This window comes from Lissotriton vulgaris, chromosome 10 (assembly GCF_964263255.1).
Source record: "Lissotriton vulgaris chromosome 10, aLisVul1.2, whole genome shotgun sequence".
NCBI lineage: Eukaryota > Metazoa > Chordata > Amphibia > Caudata > Salamandridae > Lissotriton > Lissotriton vulgaris.
The window spans coordinates 160,060,016-160,080,916 of NC_141698.1; the positions used below are offsets into that span (position 1 = coordinate 160,060,016).

General features: G+C 43.7%; 1 protein-coding gene across 1 annotated transcript in view; it reads right to left on the reverse strand.

Moving 5' to 3' along the window:
* Positions 1-20,901, reverse strand: part of POLR3E (RNA polymerase III subunit E) — a 300,274-nt gene that overhangs the window by 229,131 nt on the left and 50,242 nt on the right. The window contains exons 2-3 of the mRNA XM_086940764.1: positions 2,359-2,444; positions 1,540-1,590 (exon numbers count right to left, since the gene is read on the reverse strand). Of these exons, the coding sequence (XP_086796890.1) occupies positions 1,540-1,590; positions 2,359-2,394 (87 nt within the window). The 5' untranslated portion in view covers positions 2,395-2,444. The remainder of the gene's footprint in view (positions 1-1,539; positions 1,591-2,358; positions 2,445-20,901) is intronic.

Sequence of the window (20,901 nt, forward strand, 5' to 3'; positions counted from 1 at the left end):
GAGGAAGGGACTATGGGATATGAGCGAACCTCAACAATGCTGGAGTATAACTGTATTTGCATTGCTGATTATAAGACGTCAAGAGTAATTGTTCAATAAAATCTGTTGAAAAAAATCATAGACTGCCATTGTAGAGAATGTAAGCCTGGGTGCGCAGTGCATCTTACTTCTCTGAACTATTGAAAATATGTAGGCAGTTTAAAACAAAGTGCACACTTTTACTTATAACCCCAGAAGCATTTAAAAATCTTTCCAAAGCAAAAGTTGCACATTAACTGCAGACGGTCACCCTTAAACTGAATGGAGACCTGGGACCAGATGTACGACCATTCACTTTTGTGAGTTACAAATTGCATTGAATTGCGACTCGCAAAAGTGAATGTACAACAGTGACTCAGACACTGTTAGCGATTCCCAACGGGGTCGCAATTGCATGCCTCATTAATATTCATGAGGCAAGTGCAATTTGCGACCCCATTGGGAATGGCTTGCACTCACAGGGATGGTGGACTGCTGGGGTCAGCAGCCCACCAGGTCTGTGACTGCTTTTTCAATAACAACAAAAACAACAGGTGATGGACAGAATGCAGAACATTGTCATACATTCACCCCAGTACAGAGATCCGGGCCTAAATCCCTCATTTTTTTTGCACTCCACACCGCCCCAGTTCAGACATGGCCATATGCAAATCAGCCTTGACCCAGTGCCTCCTGGGAACAGTCCAGACCAAATTGCCAAGCCATGTCTTCCCTGGACCGGAATAAAGCATCCTAGAACCGTTTTCTGGCTATAAGCAGTCATCAGCCAGGATAGCTCGACTCCAGTGGTGTGGAGAGTACGGGACTTACGTCTGAGCATACCCGTCCCACATTTGGGGTGACAAATGCAAAAACAACAGTTGATGGACAGAATACAGAACAATGTCACACATTCACCCCAGTATAGAGATCTGGGCCTAAATCCATCGTTTTTTTGCACTCCACACCACCCCAGTTCAGACATGGCCATATGCAAATCAGCCTGGACTGTTCCCATGAGGCACAGGGTCCAACTGCCAAGCCATGTCTTCCCTGGACCGGAATCAAGCATCCTAGGAGCGGTTTCATTGTTTAAGGGGAGGTCCCTGGGACCACTGCCTGCTCTTAAAAATTATTCTCACACCCATTCACAAAGGCTGATCCCTTCAAGTTTGCGAGTGGTTTACCACCTAGTTGAAATAGGTGTTAAACTGCAAGTGTCTTGTGCATTCATGGCTGCATTATATTTGAGCCCACTCCACTACTTAGGAGTTTTGCTTCAGTGCAACAAAAAATCAGCAAAGTACTGGTTATGTGAGCAACAAATGTATAATTTGTGACTTCGGTTTAGTGTAACAACATTTTCTGTTCAGAAGAAAAGAGCAATTAAGGCCAAGTGAGATTTCATTTATTATTTTTTACAAAAATAAAAACTTTTGAGAAGTTGGTTGAAGTTTTTGTATTCAAGCAGTAGCTACCATCTGAGGGGGTCTTATAAAAAGTCAGAACTATAGTACTCACCTGAAAAAGGAAAAGCTTCTCCGACAAGCTTTTGGCCAAATATACATCAATCTAGAAGAAAGGCAAATGTGTTAAAACCCAGAAAAAAAGTAATAAACACAACCCTTTTTAAAGAAGTACGCTATATTTTCTAGTCCTTTGCACAATCATGTAAGAACAGTGAAGCAGTATAGCACAGTAGAATATGCACTAAAGGGTGAAATGTAGCTAATAAGAGACATTCAGCCTTGGATCCCTTTTTAATCCGCATTTCAGATGAGTCTGTGACTTAAGTTCTGCCAGTTTGAAGCATGCAGGATTAAAGTGTATTCTTGCATACAATTTAGAGCTTGGCAGTGCCCCTACCCAAACAAGCTTACTTCTTCACTGAGATTACTGAAAAATTGATGTTTAATTGACATAAAATTGGTTTATACATATTTGTACTATGTAGAACAGCTACCTCCAGCCAAACACCCATATGGATGCAATCAATTAAAAGGATAGTCAATAAATGGTATTACTGTTAATATATTTAGCAGTTGATTTCAACTGATAGAAGACGGACACTGAAAGACTGGAAATCAATTGGTTAAAGCTAGAATTAAATACTGGATACTTGAAATGGGCGTCCTAACCACTGTGATTTGACATTAAAAAAAGTCACAGGTATGGGCGACATTGTTAATTAAGACTATATGGTGCCCTTCAACTCATTTGTATGTGCTTTTACAAGGAAAGTGCAAGGGCAATATGATCCAAGTGCAAGATGAGTCTGGGAGTAAGAAAAGTGCACTGTTTAAACATGGAGGCAGCAAATCAGAATGTTTTTGCTCTCACTTCTTGTATAATTGGGTCATCCTCCTCCTCCGCCATGCTAGGCTTTAGTGGGAAACGTCTTAACTCCACACGGCCCCTTCAGAACACTAAAACACAATAAAGAAAACGAAATCAATTTTAGTGATCCACTGTGAAGCTGTTACTGTATATTACACTAGGCAACTTTTTTTGCTTCCTCTAAATTTTAAATGAAAAATTAGATTTGATACTATTAAGGAACAGCAGTTGATCAAAGGACATCATGTGGCCATATTCATCCAATATTCTTTTACTTGTGTTTCACCAAAGGACAAAAAGTATAATGAATGTACACACACACACACACACACACACACTCAGTTGCTACTTATCTTCATGGGACATGCTATTTTTGTCCCTTAACTTTTGGGTACCCCATGACTAGCTTACAACAAACATAAGCAACACAACCTCATGTTTGTTGTAATTGGTGCACATTACTCCAAGGGATAGATATTTATAAGGGTGTGGTCTCAAATGGAGGCTCTTTGCAAAACAGTAGACTCACCATTGACCGCTTACGGTTTGAAAAACAACAAAAAAAACGGATTACTAAAAGTTCAAGATTTCCAAGGATATTGTTCCAGGCTCCATGCTGAGACTATTCTTGGCTTGTTAGCCGTTTGAGTTATTACAAAATAGTAAATAAATAGAAAAGAAACGTCCAATACGCATAGGCAAGTGTTGAATGAATCCATAAATGTTTACTAAAAACAGGTAACCTTTCACAACTAATCTTAGACTTACTCCAATGTTCATTATCATCAAACTAAACACATCAGAAAACTCAGCATGGGCAAACATGGCACACTGGGTGCATTCCAGCATGTCCCTCTTGTGTTCCCAACTGTACAAACAAACACACACACTCCAGAGAACTCTAGCAACAAACTAAACACTTAAATTTAGCAGACCCAGATACTACATACAGGTCACAATCCAGGATAGGCTTCAAAACCACATTTTCGTAAGCATCAACCAAGTCACATAAAACCAAACTCTAACAAAGTTTTGTACAGAAAAAGATCCAAAAATTCTTAAAGTCTATTAGTATAAATGTTATTATTGACAATAAGCAAAATGGACCTCCACATGAAGCAATATATGGGATTTGTTAGTTGGCATATAAATAAGACAGCTACCCCAACTGAACACATCATATTGTGTGGGTATGAAAGTTCCCCGATATGGTTGGTCCCTCTACCAGCAACAATGTATTTTTAATATCAAAGTAATTCATTCATTAAAATAGCGCTTCACACTACACTCCTGCCACTCCTAAGCACTGTGAATAACAAATGCTGCAATTGACCTCTCAAAGATGGATAGAAGAGGAAGCAAGTCTTCAGATTTGGGACCCGCAGACCACAGCCGATCTCTGCAGAAAATGTTAACTTACGGACTCATTTTGTCAGCTGAGAAGGAAACGTGCAATGCACCAATTGATCCCAGGAGGTGAATTAACATTCAGACTTCATTTCTTAAAAGACTACTTTAAAACAGCAGTATTGATCTCCAGGTTTTGCAGAAAAAGTAAAATGGTGAGGCCCACAACCGTATCAGGTTATCCATCCAGCTAATTGAGAAATGACATCATAAATATGTATTTGGCTTCCACTTCGGAGAAAAACATTTTATGTTGTGAGCTGATTATTATATTATATGATGGATGATATGTTTATGGTCTATGGGCACAGTAATTAATTTGGAAAGACCAATAAGATTTATGTATTTTACTAAGCTTAGTTATTTCAAGAGAGCAAATTATATTTTATATAAATATGGGGTAAGTATGCCGAACTGTACATTATAAGGGTATTCTTCACAGCATTGAACAATACAGGAGCACAAGACCACAGTCAGAGTATTTTTAGAACGTCACGGAATTCCTCAGTGAGTCGTGAAATTAGGGAAGGTATCAATTCGTATAAGAGGGTGATTCAGTTTACCGCTATTGTACCAAAGCTTCTATTTTTTATTTGTCCATTCTGGGCCTTTGAATTTTGGTTTTGGTTTAGAATAACAGACTACAAGATGCAAGGAAAAGCAAAAATCAAGGCCAGGATGCACTGCTCATGCATGATAAGGGATATCTGAGAGAAGTTTGACCAATTTCGAATTGTTGTTCTCCCAGGCCTGGCAGCAGCACTGATTTCCCTCAGTTCCTCCTCCGAGGCAAGATGGCAGTCTGACACAGGACCGCGTAGTAGCAGCTCGCCTGAGGGTTGTCCTCCGAGGGAAGATGGCGGTCTGACACAGGACCGCGTAGCAGCAGCTCACCTGAGCTCCGATGACTGAACGGAAACAAAGGGATCACCCCCTCGAGCAAACGATGCAATAACAGACTAATTACCTTTTACGCTCCAATATGGGATTACACGGTATTCGAGCTCTAACGCACAGTTATGTGAAGGTTGTCGAAGGTACATTTTGAAAAAAAGAAAAAAAACTGAGCACTTATCTTCTCCAGTGATGTCAAGCGACGTCAAAGGCTTACCTTTATGTGAATGGTGTGCCGTAAGCAAGCAGCAGCAGATAATCCTTGTCCTCCTTAACCGTGCGATCTTGAAAACTTTGAGTGCCGTCCCACTCGGGACGCTCTCGGTGTGCTCCCTGCTCGCTGGGTTCAATTCAAACGCTGCAGCCGCAGGTACTTAGCTCTATTCTCGAGCCGAATCCAATAATTCAAACGGACTCAGAGGTTTGCAGCAAAGTACTACGAATATTGTGCCACATCAATTCCTCTCTTGACTGCCTAGCAGAGCCCAGCGATATGCCCCCGAAAACGGCATCAGCAGTATCATCCGCTGCAGCTCGAGCAAGACTCGCGAAAGCAGCACGAACACTTCGGGAAGAGACGGACCGGATTCAGAGGGATGGAGTCGGATCCGAGAGCATCTCCACTCCTGCAGGGAAGCGCAGAGGAAAGACAAAGAAGCCCCCGCCAACCGAATGTTCCCCAAGGCAGGAGGCCCTCGCCGTGAGAAGGAAAATGAATCAACAATCACAGCTCTCCTCTGGTGGATCAGTTATGGATCTTTTAATGCGAAAACAATGTATTAAAGACAGAAATCAGCCTGGGTGGAGCCCTTTAAACCTGACTGAACCTGTGATTGATATCCACCCCTCGCAGACTTCATCGACCGATGAGCCCTCTGCCTCATCTCTTTCGACTCTGCCAACTGTAAGTACTTTGAGTAGTGGGGTGATGATAGAGCCTAGCGACTCCTGTGAGGCCTGTAAGAGTACAGGGGCAGCTCCCAATGGTAATCTGAATGGTGAACTGAATGAGCATGATACAGCGGGGCTTTGTATGTCCTTTTCTGGCGAAAGCGCAAATGTACTTGGAGTCGAAGTGCAAGATGAATTAGGGGGTCAAGCTAGGGGTCAAGCTGGTGATTTGAACACCCCTATCTTGGAACAAACTCTGATCCTGACGCCGACCAATCCCACAGCGATTTCAGAACTTTGCACTACTAGTCCATCAATAATCGTTGTAAAACCCACCCTGCCCCCCGCTATCTCAGAACCCGAATTACTACCAAGCATTATGCAGGAAATGCGTTCTATGGTAGAAGGGGATAAAGAACCTTCTGAATTCTATTCTTTTTCTGATGAAGCAGGGGTAGAGTTAGAAACAGAAGGCTCTGTAGAATCAGAGATTGAGTCAGACTTGGAGTCTTCATGTGAGTCTGATGAGGAGCCTGGGTCAGAGTACATATGCAGCTCCTCCGAAGGTAACCCCGAAGAAAACCTAAAGACCAACACTGTACGGACCAAGCCAATCTCTAGCTCTCGACCGCTGCAAAGCTGCACCGAGGAGGATCATCCCCCCTCGAAACTGTCCCTCTCCCCCACACAAGAGTTCGAGCACCCTAATTCTAGCGAATTTCCACCAACAGCGGTGGAGACCATTTTGCAAGCCATCGCAGCTAATAGGGAGGAGACTACCCTTGACAGTAAAAGATCTAGAGCTGCACTTCGGAAAGTCCAAGGGGTAGTTATAAAGCTCACAAAGTGTTGTACTGCATTTGGGGAGAGAGTAACAGAGATTGAGTCACGAGTGCTCCTCAAAGAGAATGAGGTAATGGTTAATTCAGAAAAAATTAAGTTGCAAGAAGCCGAATTAGTGGACGTGAAATGGAAACTCAAAGACTTTGAGAATCGGCAACGCCGCAGTAACCTACGCATTTTAGGAATCCCTGAAAATATTGAGGGCGAGAATATCTGTACTTTTGTAGTGAAAATGTTCAGAGAATCAATGCCCGAATTAAATGATTGGAACTGGGATGTGGAAATACAGCGAGCACATCGGATTCCTTTTAAACCACCTACTAAACCTGGTGTATATCCACGAGCCATTTTGGTTTATTTTGGAAATTTTTTGTTGAGGCAGATAGTTGCTGAGAAAGCCAGGCCTGATCGTAAGCTTCAGTTTAATGATTGTTCTTTTTTTACAAGGCCAGACTTCTGTCATGCAACGGTCGAGCGGCGATGGCGATTACGCTCATTGATCAAGCCCTTTCAGGATAAAGGAGCCCAGGCCTTTCTGAATAATCCAGCTAAACTAAAGGTTGTGCGTGGAGGACAGACCAAAGTATTTACTTCAGAGATTAAAGCCAAAGCTTATCTAGATGAGATTTAAAACAAGATGTATTAACTAGACCTTTGGCCATAACTCTATTGTTGTTTTTTTCATCTTTGTATTTTTACTCTCGTTCTTGCGGTTGGTGATCCTATGGTGATTGTATATATATTATAAATTCAAGTAGGTAGCTCAGGTGTAGCTCTGCTTTCCATCACCCAGACTCTGGTAGAGTCTGAATGCCATTGGATGGGGGGAGGGTGTTCAGGGGGAGGGTTGTTCAGGGGTGGCAGGGAAGGGTGGGGTAGCAGCTAAATTAAAAAAAGAACCAGGCCAGTTAAAAGGAAACAAATAAGTGTCAAACAAAATAAGCTACTGTTGAATATTAAGCATATTCAGTTATTTCTTGACAATAATAGTTGGCCAATCAACAGCTATGATAATGGGTAAGCTAACTATACAAACATTGAACGTAGGGGGGTTACTGACTGCTAACAAACGACAGCTCCTGGCTGAACTAATTCGTTTAAATCCAGTCCACATCCTGTGTCTCCAGGAGACACACATACCCTGGGAGAAAAGATCTCTGTATAAACTGAGGGGATATAACTTATTAGCAAGTTCAACTCAAACTTCAAATATAAGGGGTGTGGCGATTATGGCAAAAACCCATCTCGGGCGGCTATCCTCCAATTGTCAGATCCTCATGGTAGGTGGGCGGTGGTTAAATTGGCCTTGGGAATTACAATCTGTACCATATATGGTTCAATCAAGATGAACCAGCTATTTTTGAATTTTTAGAAACAGAGCTTCCAACCTGGCAGGGACCAATTATTGTTTGCGGGGATTTTAACATCTCCCTTAAAGTACAACCAGCCATAACTCCCCTACAACAGAAATATGTTGGCCGCAAACCTAAGGTGTTTAAGGCACTTACCAGATTGGCTAACAGTTTGGGTCTAGTTGATTTTTGGAATCATATAAACAAAGAAGATCCAGGGTATAAATACTTCTCGAATCCTCATCAGAAACATGTCAGGATTGACTATTTCTTTGTTTCACACGTTCTTGCACAATCTTCAATTAGCAAATATCCCAAGATTATTTCGGACCACAATCCGCTTATCTTGATAACAAAAACACCTGACTCCGCTAGTCAACGCAGGCCTTGGTCATTTGACCGCAAATTGTTGGTGAATAGTGAATACATTACTCATATCAAACATTGGACAAATCAATTTTTTGAGGTCAACCGTTTTAGTGCATCGAGGAATATAGTCTGGGATAGTTTTAAAGCATCTCTTAGAGGCGAAACTATTAGCTTTCAAAATAAAGCTAGGAAACAGCAAGTCAACGAATATAATCTAAAGATACAAGCCCTAGTGAAAGCAGAAGAAAAACATATTACACAAATTTCACGGGGTTGTGATGCGAAGCATGAGATGTATCAGGTGGCAGCACTAAAATCTGATCTTAATTATAGTCTTAGTCAGAGAGCGGCCCAAACTTACAGAACACATAGAAAGGATGTATACGAGAGTGGAGAAAAGGTTGGTAGACAGTTAGCACTACGCACGCGCCAGAAGAGTGCCACTAAAAATATCACCTCTATTCATGATAACGGTCAGATATATACCCAAACGGCGGATATTGCTACGCGATTTCAACAATATTATCAGAAATTATATACTAAGAACGTAGCATATACTGAAAGAGATTCTTCTGTTTATCTAGACAATCTACTTAACTCCCCAGAGGAGGAAATGAGTCTTGATGATCTCTCTCGCAACGATCTAGAAAAAGAAATTACAATAGAGGAGGTGCTGGCTGCTTTGTCGGCACTTTCTCCTGGCAAGGCTGCAGGTCCTGATAAAATTCCAATCGCCTTATATAAAATATTGACCCACCAGCTTGGGCCGCTTCTCCGCGATCTATTTTTAGGCATCCAATATAATGGGATCCCCCCTCAATCCTGGAACGAAGCCAATATAGTTGTATTTCCAAAGAAAGGTAAACCTCTGGAACTTGTTACTTCTTATCATCCAATTTCGCCAATTAATTCGGACTCCAAATTATACGCTAAAGTGATGGCCGCCAGACTGAGCGGGGTCATTGAATATCTGGTCACCCCGTGGCAACATGGTTTCGTCCCGGGGAAGGGGACTACTGACCATGTCAACAGGGCTATTACTCACTCTATTCGATGCCATGTCTGTTACGGGGGTCAGATGTCAATGATCCTATTGGACGCAGAAAAAGCCTTTGACCGCGTCTCTTGGTCATTTTTATGGGCAGTCATGTCACGTCTTAATTTCGGCCCTAAATTTTTAAAATCAATTAAATCTATGTATTTATCTCCCAAAGCAAAGATTCAGGTATTAGGGCATGACTCCGGCCACATAAATATCTATAGGGGCACTAGGCAGGGCTGCCCTTGTTCCCCCCTTTTATTTGCACTATATATTAACCCCTTAATTCTAAAACTTTTAGAGAGTCACTTAAATAAGCCAGTGGTCTGCGGTCAATATAATACGAAAGTGCTAGCATATGCAGACGACATTGCTGTTGTCACTCCTGATCCTTCCGATGCTATCATCACAATTGAGAATGTGACCTCCGAGTATGGTAATTACTCGGGTTATTCTCTCAATAAAGGGAAAACAGTAATAGTATGTACTGACAATGTTGATTGTATCGATGCTAGGGTAGCTAATAAAGCTACATACTTGGGAGTTGTGATCAGTCCAGATACCAAATGTATCATAAAACTAAATTATGATCCTCTCCTGGACAGAATTAAATCGGACTTAGATCGTGTGAATAGTCTGTATCTCTCAATCATTGGCAGAGCCAATTTTTTAAAAATGAATGTGCTCCCTAGGTTTCTATACCTATTCCGGGCCATTCCTCTAGCCATCGACGATAAGATTCTAAAACTGTTAAACTCTTTTATGTCCAAATTTATTTGGCAGCACGGTAAAATTAGGAGGTCACATAAAGGGCTGTCTCTACCACTGGAGAGAGGAGGGCTTGCCATCCCCAACACTACTTTGTATCATTGGGCCGCCTTTTTACAAATTTGTGCTATTTTGATCAAACCAAAATGCGTAATTGACAATAGGGAAATTAAACCAATACCATTGATATATGAGCTTCTGCTCGGGAGAAATGCGGAAGGCTTGTTTCTGCGATACACAGATTCTTCTTATTATAGAAATAATTGTCAATTTGCAACTATAACCAGTGCCCTTAAAGTCTGGAATAAGATTCATAAACATATGCAGATTAGTAAAATTATTAGATACACACCCTTGTGGCATTCGACTCTCACATCTGGTTTAGGTTTTGATGCCATAGCAAAAAAATGGAAATTCCTTGGTATCCAAACGGTCAATGATTTTTTGGTTAAAGGTTTTGAAACTACTTTTCTGGATTTGAAAACGAAATATAATTTACTTAATGGAGACTATCTTAAATTTGTTCAACTGTTTGCTAAACTTAAAGCTAATGTATCATCAGTCGACATGTCAAGCATTGAACTGCTTAAGTTAATGGGGAGATCCAAGATTAGAATCGGCAGACTGTATGATATTTTAATGACCAAAATTCAGGATGATCGGGAAAATTGAGGTAATGTGGGCAGGGAAGCTTGAAAATCCAAATGTTGATTTGTATAAATGTATGGAGTTGTCAAATTGTCTTCTTATGTCTAGCAACCTCAAAGCCCAGTTGTACAAAACTATGTTTAGTCTGTATTATACCCCGGCTAAGTTACATGCTTGGGGGAAAAAGAGAAAACGATCTTTGTCCGAGATGTGCAGTGGGTCCCGCAGATAGTATCCATATGTTCAGTAGTTGTTGCAAGCTTGATTCAATTAAAAGTATGATGGCAGACTACTGGGAGGCACTTTTTGGTCACAGACTCCCCGAATCTGATTGTTTATATTTAATGGGCTATGATAGTTCTCTAAAGCAGGCAAGAAGGGAAAAAAGACTTGTATTTATCGGTACAGCAGTACTAAGAATTATTCTGTCCGCACGATGGAAAGATTCGGATCCTCCCAGCTTCCAGATGTAGTTAGCCCGCTTTTTAGCGGTATATAGCTATGACACTTCAATTTATTCTACAAGAGGACTGAAAGCCAGGAAGCTGGGAGATGCAATCTGGAGTCCGGTATTACACTGGGAGGATGAAATAAATCCAACCATTAGCGACAGCATTTAGTTTATAGGGTAAATGCTGCTAATTTGCTATTTGTTTTTTCTTTATTTTTCTTTTTGTAATGGAAACCACAATAATAGGATAATATGTTCTGTTCTCATTATAACTTGCTGTGTATACTATGTACTGTTCTGGTTTAAAATAAAAAATGTTAAAAAAAGATTTCCCTCAGTTCCTTTGGGATTACTAGAGTGCCCTTTTAGGTCTTGCCCAGGAAGCGTATGCGTTCTCTTTGAGACATGCTGTCTTCAGTCTATGGGCTTAAACTTGCCTCCAACTTTTAGACCCCACCTCCAACTTTTGACTGGCTTTTGTCAGTGTCCTTTAAGAAAACGTTGCTTACAATTGAATAATGAATTCTTCTTGTCCCACCTTTTCTCAATTGTTCACTCCATGGGGTATTGCCAGAAGACTTGTCCGCTTCCACTTCTGTCATTGAATTTCGTGTCTGTGGCACTTATTTTTCTATTTAGAAACAGCACTTCTGCAGCTGGGTGCTGGTTGTTGTGTGCCTTTTATTCAGCGAAAACAGTGAGCCTGCACCAGCTAATCGAATCAAAGTGCAGTGTGTAATCACTCTGCCGCCCCCCCGCGAGAGGTGGGTTGTTCCTCTTCACGGCTCCAGTGGTGTGTATGCTTTTAGCTAATCAGCTCGGATCGGAGCAGTCCCGGCATCAGTGCATGGCGGACTTCACAAACGGGGAGGTATATATTGGCTTTGTGTATACCTGAATCAACTACCTGGTCATACCAGTCTGCAGCGGTAGGCGGGCTGTGCTAATATTTTAATTCAGTCTTTCTTGGCTTGTGCCCGCGAGAATGTATTTCTGTAGGCGAGTGCAAACAAACTTTAATTAATTACATGGTTTTGGAGCCCTCGCGGCTCGGCGCCGTGCTTCATGTTTCATATTTTTTTCTATTAACTTCTCCTATAGGTGACTTAGTTAGGTTTTTCTTTTTTAAAGGCACAGGAAAGCCTTCGCCAAGGCTCGAATCTGGTTTCCCATTTTGCAGTCTGCAGCTCTAGATGTAGAGTCGCATCCTGTCTCCAAGAGGATCAGCATTTTTGGGGGTTTTAGGTCTAGCCTAGAGCATGCGCTGCTCTATGGGGAGGCCTCTTGGAATTACTCCAGACTTCCCCGAAACGTTTGTGTGGTTTTTCAACTTCCACACATTATATTGGCCTTTGTGTGTGGCTATCAAAAATGAAAGCAAGCAATTGGCCAAAGGCGGGTGCTTGTACCACCTTTTCTTTAAATGTTCACTCCCACGTCCTCCTGCTGTCAGAAGCGAGCAGCGGCGCACAGGCTGCCAGCTGCATTCCTCCCTTGTCGTGGATCATGTTACAATTAAACATAGCGCGGTCGCTTTCACTTTCTCGGCCGCGCGCGCTTTTCTTCCACACTGGTCTGTGGTTCTTTTTCATGTTCACTCCTTTATTTGTTTCTCGCACTTTTTAATTTGTCTTCAGCAGTATTACCAGTGTGTCTACCATGGAACACTATGCATCCAAAGCATTATCGGTGTGCATACCATAGCACACTACGCTTCCACTTCCGATTACTGAAAATGCTCCACTTCCGGAGCATTACCGGTGTGTTTACCATGACACTAGGCTTTAAGTTCCAGAGCATTACCGCTATATACCATGGTACACTAGGCTTTTACTTCTGGAGTATTACTGGTGTGCATACCATGCACACTGCGCTTTCACTTCCGGAGCATTACCGGTGTGTGTACCATGGCACACTAGGCTTTTACTTCCGGAGCATTACCAGTGTGTATACCATGGCACACTATGCTTCCACTTCCGGAGCATTACAAGTGTGTATACCATGGCCGGCAAAGTATGTGGAAGTTGGTAAAAAGCAGCCATCCGTACACTCCCTGGGACTGTGCATGTAATTAATCAAACAGGAGCGCAACCACTGTCTCCGGTTTCTCCAGCAGCCTTAAGCAGTGTCCTACACTTTCACCGTCAAAGTGCAAGATACTGCTTAACACTGCTGGAGGGAGCGGAGTCGGACAGTTTCACCACATACATATTCCACTCTAGTCTATTTGCTGTCGCTAGCATTGCAGCAGTCTGCTATGAACTGCTTTTCTCTGTGGCCAGTATTGAAAAGACTACTTGCATAGCAACACCTGAATTATTGAATATGCATGTGATTGCACTTCTGCAGTACAGCCTGATTAAAACAAAAAACACAATGTGAATAGGTTCCTACTGTGTGAGAGGGTAATAATCGGGGTCACCGGAATTGTGGCAGGGGAGGGCAAAATATGCAACAGGGTAGAGTAAATTATGTGGCAAGAAAAGGCAAATTACGAGGCCCCACGCCGCACATTTTACGGTATTACTTCATTATATTGCCATTTTGTAAACATGCTAACACTATCTGAGCTTTGGATTCACATCATTAGTACCAGTGTAACACCCAAATATAGCAATAAGCAGAAGATCGGTGATCAGTCAGGCTTTGTTAAGGGCTTTCAGCAGCGCTGCAAGGAAATGCATGGGTTCTCGGATTTCCACTTCCAGCAGTGCCACATACTTCAGTCCATGTTAAACTAGGATAGGCTCATGTGATGTGACATTACATTAAAGAAATCTGTGCCTGGGCCACGGGGTGAACAACGAGAAGAAACGTTTGCGGGCTTTTTCCCCTGATCTGTTTCCTGGAGTGAATAGATTCCATTTTGTGTGGGGCATATGCTTTTGGTGATACCATTCCTGTGGACGAGTGCCTTCTCTGGGTTCTTAGTTCTTCACGATCTGGCTAGGGAGCAGGCTTATGCGTGGCCCTGTGGGGCATTTTATGTCATGACACAGGCCACTGCAAAATATTCAAAAGGAAAACATCACAAAGTTATTGAAACATATCTGTTCAGGAGCTTAAATGCTTAAATAATCGTAGCACAATAAAAATAAACTTCGCTCTTCAAAAAAATGCATTGAATGGAATCATGTTATGTGTTCTGGAGTATTAATGTTCTTTCAAAATTAGTTATGAGATTTAATTTAAAAAAATGTAATTTAAGAACTTACATTTTTTGCTATATAATATGTTTTAGCCAGCTTGCAGGCCGAACACATTCATATGAGGTACCATGCTACAAAATCACGAAGGATACCAGAAATATTTGCAGTGCGCAACACAAATGCTCAAATAATAATACAACATTTAGGGGGGAAAGATGTGGCCCTGAGATTTACAGTACCTTATAGGGTGCCCTATCGCCAAGTGTTTTTATTGAGCATATGAGTCGAAACAAAGAAGACAACAATCAAGATAATAAAGGATAGTAAAAAGAGAAAGGGAAGTAGGAGAAAACGGAGGAAGAGACCAAGGGGGAAGAAGAGAAGGGAGAGGAGCACATCAGAAAACATGCCAGAGAATCGGCGAATAAATACATCCAAAGCAAAAGCAGTAATGCCTTAGAAGGTTATCATTGTTAGAGAACATTGCCTCAATGGAGAAACCATGATCCAACCCCTCTGCAAAGTGGCGTAAGCATGTGTGAGGAGAGGTGTGATATCTTAAAAGCAGAGCCTCATGCAGTGTGGGCATTAATCAGCATTTCTATTGGACCCCCCCAGAGACTGTCCTGGTCACGGGAAGTACGTGGTCTTCAAATAGGTGTGGAGCCCGAAGCTTCGGGGGTTGTAGATGGGCATGTCCAAGTTTGTTTAAATATTCGATCAATGGTTGCGAAATATTTGTAAATATGGCGTCACAAAGCTGTAATCATGCACTGAGTAACTCCATGGCCATGATATGCCACAGGCGAGTGAACCAAACAGTCACTGGAGGCACTTCGGCCTTCTTCCAATATAATGCTATGATTGGTTTATGATTTGTTTAGCAGCGCCGAGCATGTGCAGGCTTAGATGCCAATCCCTGCGTGTCATGGCAAGTAAGTTCACTGGCCTGAGGCCTAAGACGACTGTGGACTGTGCTTCCTGAAATTCGCTTCCGAAGCGGTACAAAGGCTAAACATACTGAGTGTTCCAGCGAACGAATGAGTAAAAGCAATGGCAAAGTCAATATACCAGGCTATAATTAGCAACGTGTGTAAGATACAAGCATTCACAAATGCTGTGGACGAGTGCAGGCACAACCTTAAAGCCTGCCCTACAGGCTTTATGCTGGGATGCTGGGGGAAATCCCCAAAAACATGCATTCTGCAGAGCAAACACACTGGAGTTAGAGAAGCGAAGGTGGCAAACTATATTATTGGTAACAGTGTGCAATGCAGGCAGCTGTGCTGTCAAGAAACGTCCAGCAAGCATTGGCAAGGTCAATAAGCCTCAGCAGTGAAATTTACTGGCTTTGCGATTGATTTTTTTTAGGTCTCGCTTGAGACGTCACACATGCTGCTGCTTGCAGATATATTTTGTTAACCTAAAAGGGGGCATGGAGCCCACCCATTATTTACCATTGGTTGGTTTAATCATCACTCATTTCCTCGCTTCTCGTTGGTCATTTTCCCTTCGATATAGCGTAGACCAAGTACTGATTGATTTCATAACGGGTGTCTTTCCGCTGGTTGCGCTCTAATGGACGTACCTTTTTTTCAATGCCTCCCACTCCGTTTTGTTGTTGCAGTCATCCCTGTGCACGTTGGTCGTTGCCGCTCGCCACATGTTTTTAAACAGTCATTCTCCCGTGGCCACAAAATCTTTTCATATTACCGGTTATGTGCATTGCTGTAGTACGTCATGTTACTACAGTAACCAACATGAGTTGCACAAAAAGTGTGAACACCAAGTTGTGTCTAAGAATGCAGGAGTATTTAGTGCAGAAAAGAAACCTGCCCATTCCAAAGTTTGTGAAATGCTGTAATTTTTGAGGCGGGGGGGGGGGGGGGGGGGGGGGGGGGGGGAGGGGGGCGTTTAGAACTGCGCTAAACCTAACCAGGGGTTTCTGCAGAATGGCACTGCACAAACTCACAATCTATAGTCAGGAATCAATTGCAAAGTAGGTATCTCATTGGGCACAGCCCCACACAATGCGACCATTCTCTTCTTAGCTGATAAACCGTATATAGTCTCCAAATCAGTTTTTTAGGTCTCACCTGCATTGCAAAGCATGCGCTGCTTCGCCTTGGCGAGATCTATAGTTGTTGCTTTTTTGTCCCGCTTCTTTGGAAGCGGGGTCAGCGTCCACCCGGTCTCCTTTAGGCCCCGCCCACCCGTCATCTGCTGCTCGCGAGTCAAGACAGGTGCACGCGCCTGGACAGGAAACAGCTTTCTGGTAGTGGCCCTGCCCACTCTTCTTCTGTTGCTCGTGCGTTGTGTCCTTGAAAACGCACTTCATCGCATCTTGAAAAGGTGCCTTTGTGTTCTCCGATCTGCGCCTGAGGAACGCCTGCACCGCGACCCCGCCCAGCGCACCTGACCAAGTGAGGATGCCCCCTGACACAATTGGTGCTCGGACCTGGCCCAACCCGTTCCTGTTCAGCAGCATCAGTGCCTCGGGGCTGCTGAGCTCTGCGCCAGCCAGATCCAGGTGAAAGCTAAGTAGGGGAGGGGGCTTCATTTGTGTTTCTCTCTCTGCACCACAAGGGCCCCTTTAAAGAGGAGCTGCTCTGATCTCCCTTCAGCGGGTCTTGCACGTGGAGTGGGCGCTATGGAGTAGCACCAGTAGTTTTTTAAAAGCAGTACGGTGTGCTCGTGCGAGGTCCCTTCTACTGCTCATGATATATAGTCACAAAACATGCTCTTGGTACCCATAGCGCTCCATTTATCCCTTTAAGTAATTGCCCATTTCATAAAGAGCTTTGTTTGCCCGCAGCATTGGGGTCAGACTAGCTCTTCACAATCCCACGCTATGTGGCATCCTGGATATTTGGGCAACTATCAAAATCGGGAGCGTTTGCTCAGGGGTGAATTGTTGTCCTTCCCCTTTGCCACTGTTCACACAGGGCTTTAAACAACACACTAATCAATCCAATCATTTATACAATATACATACAGTTGCACATGTAACACACTAATCCATTCATGTAAACACCCGCATATAGGCACTGTCCCATCAGAACGCCACCCGCAAACACCACCAACTGATCCGATCCACCAAGAAAGCAGCATTCAAGGACCGACTTGACAACAACGTCCACAACAGCAAGGAACTATTCAACATCGTCAAAGAATTTACCAATCCCACCGCCGGCATCAAAAATATCACTCACTCCCAAGACCTCTGCAACTCCCTAGCCTCATTCTTCCACAACAAAATCGCCGACATACATAACAGCTTTGAAAACCAGTCCGAAGACCAGTCCACTCCACCCACCGGCGAACCAAAACCCCCCTCTAACAACCTTTGCGCCTGGAACGCAATAACCACTGAAGACACCATCCGCCTGATGAACTCCATCCACTCAGGATCGCCAACCGACCCATGCCCGCACCACATTTTCAACAAAGCAGACTCCATCATCGCTCCTCATCTCCGAGACGTCATCAACTGCTCCCTCAACTCCACCACCTTCCCGGAAAGCTGGAAACATGCCCAACTCCGCGCCCTCCTGAAGAAACCCACAGCTGACCCCACTGAACTTAAGAACTACCGCCTCATCTCACTCCTCCCATTCCCTGCCAAAGTCTTTGAGAAAGACGTCAACAGTCAGCTCGCCGCCTTCCTCGAATCTCACGGCTCCCTCGACCCATCTCAGTCCGGCTTCCGAGCCAAACACAGTACCGAGACCGCCCTCATCGCAGCAACAGACGACATTCAAACACTACTGGACAACGGAGAAACAGTTGCCCTCATCCTACTTGACCTCTCCGCAGCCTTCGACACAGTCTGCCATCACACCCTCATACAACGCCTCAGCAACATCGGAATACAAGGAAAAGCATTGGACTGGATCATCTCGTTCCTAGCCGGAAGAACCCAGAGGGTCCGCCTCCCCCCTTTTAGGTCAAAGGCCATCGAAGTCATCTGCGGCGTACCACAAGGATCTTCTCTCAGTCACACCTTCTTCAAAGTATACATGAGTCCCCTCGCATCCATCGCGCGCCAGCACAACCTCAACATCATCTCCTACGCAGACGACACCCAGCTGATCCTCTCCCTCATCAAAGACCCAAACAACGCCAAAACCTACTTACACGAAGGAATGAAAGATGTAGCCGAGTGGATGAAGAACAGCCGTTTAAAACTGAACTCGGACAAAACGGAAGTCCTCATATTAGGCTCATCCCCCTCTGCTTGGGACGACTCATGGTGGCCACCGGCCCTGGGAACCGCACCCATACCTACGGACCACGCGCGCAACCTAGGCTTCATCCTAGACTCCTCCCTCTCGATGACCAGACAAGTCAATGCAGTCTCTTCATCATGCTTCAACATCCTACGCATGCTCAAAAAAATCTTCTGCTGGATCCCCGCCGAAACAAGAAAAACGGTCACCCACGCACTGGTCACAAGCCGACTGGATTACGGAAACACCCTCTACGCCGGAACCACAGCCAGCCAAACTACAGAATAAACTCCAACGCATCCAACACGCCTCAGCTAGACTCATACTAGACCTCCCCCGCCACGCTCACATTTCCGGTCACTTGAAAGACCTCCACTGGCTCCTTGTCAACAAGAGAATAACGTTCCGTCTCCTCCCCCACGCACACAAAGCCCTCTACGACCTAGGACCCGAATGCCTCAACACGCGCCTGTCCTTTTACACCCCACCCGCCAACTGCGATCGTCCAATCAAGCCCTCGCCGCCATTCCGCGCATCCACAGATCCACCATGGGGGGGAAGATCCTTCTCCTACTTAGCAGCCAAAACCTGGAACTCTCTCCCCTCCCACCTCCGCCTTACACAGAACCACCTCTCCTTCAGAAAGCAACTAAAAACTTGCGTATTCGATAAGTAAACTACCCCCCCCCCCCCTCCCTCAAGCGCCTTGAGACCCCCTGGGTGAGTAGTGAGCTATACAAATGTTAAACTTGAACTTGAACACATAATGAATACAATGATCATTATGTATTTATAGGAAGTATTACAATGCACACGGCGTTTGTTGAGGCAAAGACTCTTGATGGCTGGTTGTGTACTCCCATTGTTTATATGCTTACGTTATACCTGTTAATAAAGGTCATCTATTTGGCTTCTTTTGATTACCACAGCCACCTGACCAGTACCCTGGAGCCTCTCAGCTTTCAGTTATTACGTGCAGATATGACGCGGGTGGGAAGCACACTGAACATTCATACTTGAAGCCCGGCTCTGCTTGAGGTTCTGGTGGGAGCTCAAGGCCCTGAGAGCCTTCTATCTGCCTTCACCCTCCCTCTACCCAAGGTGTGGCATTACAGCCAGTGTATGCCAACTTTTGTATCTGGAAAGCCAGGCTCGAGTCTCAGCATTGGCTTACCATCCTGTGATTCTGGGCAAAAGCCTTAATTTCATTGTAAAAATGAATGTGACCTCGTGTAATGTAACAGGTGCTCATGTAAAGTACTTCAATACCTTCGGGACAAGTACGCACTACACAAAAATGGCAAAAAATGCACAGAGGCAAAACAGGGCCATAACTTAATAAGTATTGGTATAGCCAATAGATCTTGCCTTCTGGACAATATAAGTGTGTAGCCATGCAGCACATTATACTGAGTGCTGTGGCACCTGGGATTGATAAGCTAAACTTCATTGGCTAAATTACGTTCTTAAAGTAAATTTTTTGTTCAGATTTGGATGGGAAATAAGCAGCTGTGGGTTTCTACAAGAGCACTGCAAAATAGCTGTTTTGCATTTATTGTGGATATCAAAGAAGGAGAAATCGAAGTTTTTTTTTCAGAAGTGCAGTTATTTCAAAGAATTGTGACTGAGATCGGTGGGTGTGACCTTGGCTAGACAACTGAGTGAGCTGAGCACTTGCTCTTGATATCTACTGTGACTTTTGTCTAGGTCATGAGTTCCGGTGCAGGTAATGGGACATCAGCATTTCATCTTTTCGGGTTGATAATTCAAATAGCATATAGCACCCCTGCTATGGTTTGCAGTGCACTACCGGCCAGTAAACCAATGGATCTAATCTGAAATAAAGAACATACCTGCTACCCATGTGGCTCCAAAACAAAAGTATAAAAGGCTTCAACCTAACATTTAATTCATTAGATAATCGTTAGGTGAGAAATCAGAAAAGACATGGCACACTGCACTACGAGTGCAATGGTACTGTTGATTAAAAGGTTGCATGCAACAGTTACATGAAAAACACAAATCATAACTGTTTTCTGCTTTGTGCCCAATAAAACAAGGTTGACAAACGTTCTGTCTTACACTCACTCCACGCACTTACCACTAGAACGTAGTAGTAGTGAAGGCTGGAACTAATAATAACAATGTAGCTTAATGTTATAAAAAATAACCACTCAAGAGCAAAGCTGGGGCTTTGTAATTAGCAAGATAATTAATAAAATAAAAAAATTAAAAAACCTGAAAAACAGCTAGAGTCATTTTTAGGTGGATTCTAGCAGCAGCGCGCATCTGCTGCTCCCGCTACTAAACTGCAGTAGTAGAGTGTGGGAGAGAAGCCGCACCCACTTCCCGCCCGTATTTTTCATTGGCTTGCGTCATCGTCTTTCCTAAATGCAGCCTTCGGATTCATTAATAGGCTAGTTAGTCCCTCCTTAGTACAGCCTTGTCTTCATTTGTACCCTCCTATGGGGACTGGCCCATCAGTTGTTACACGGGACCGGGTATT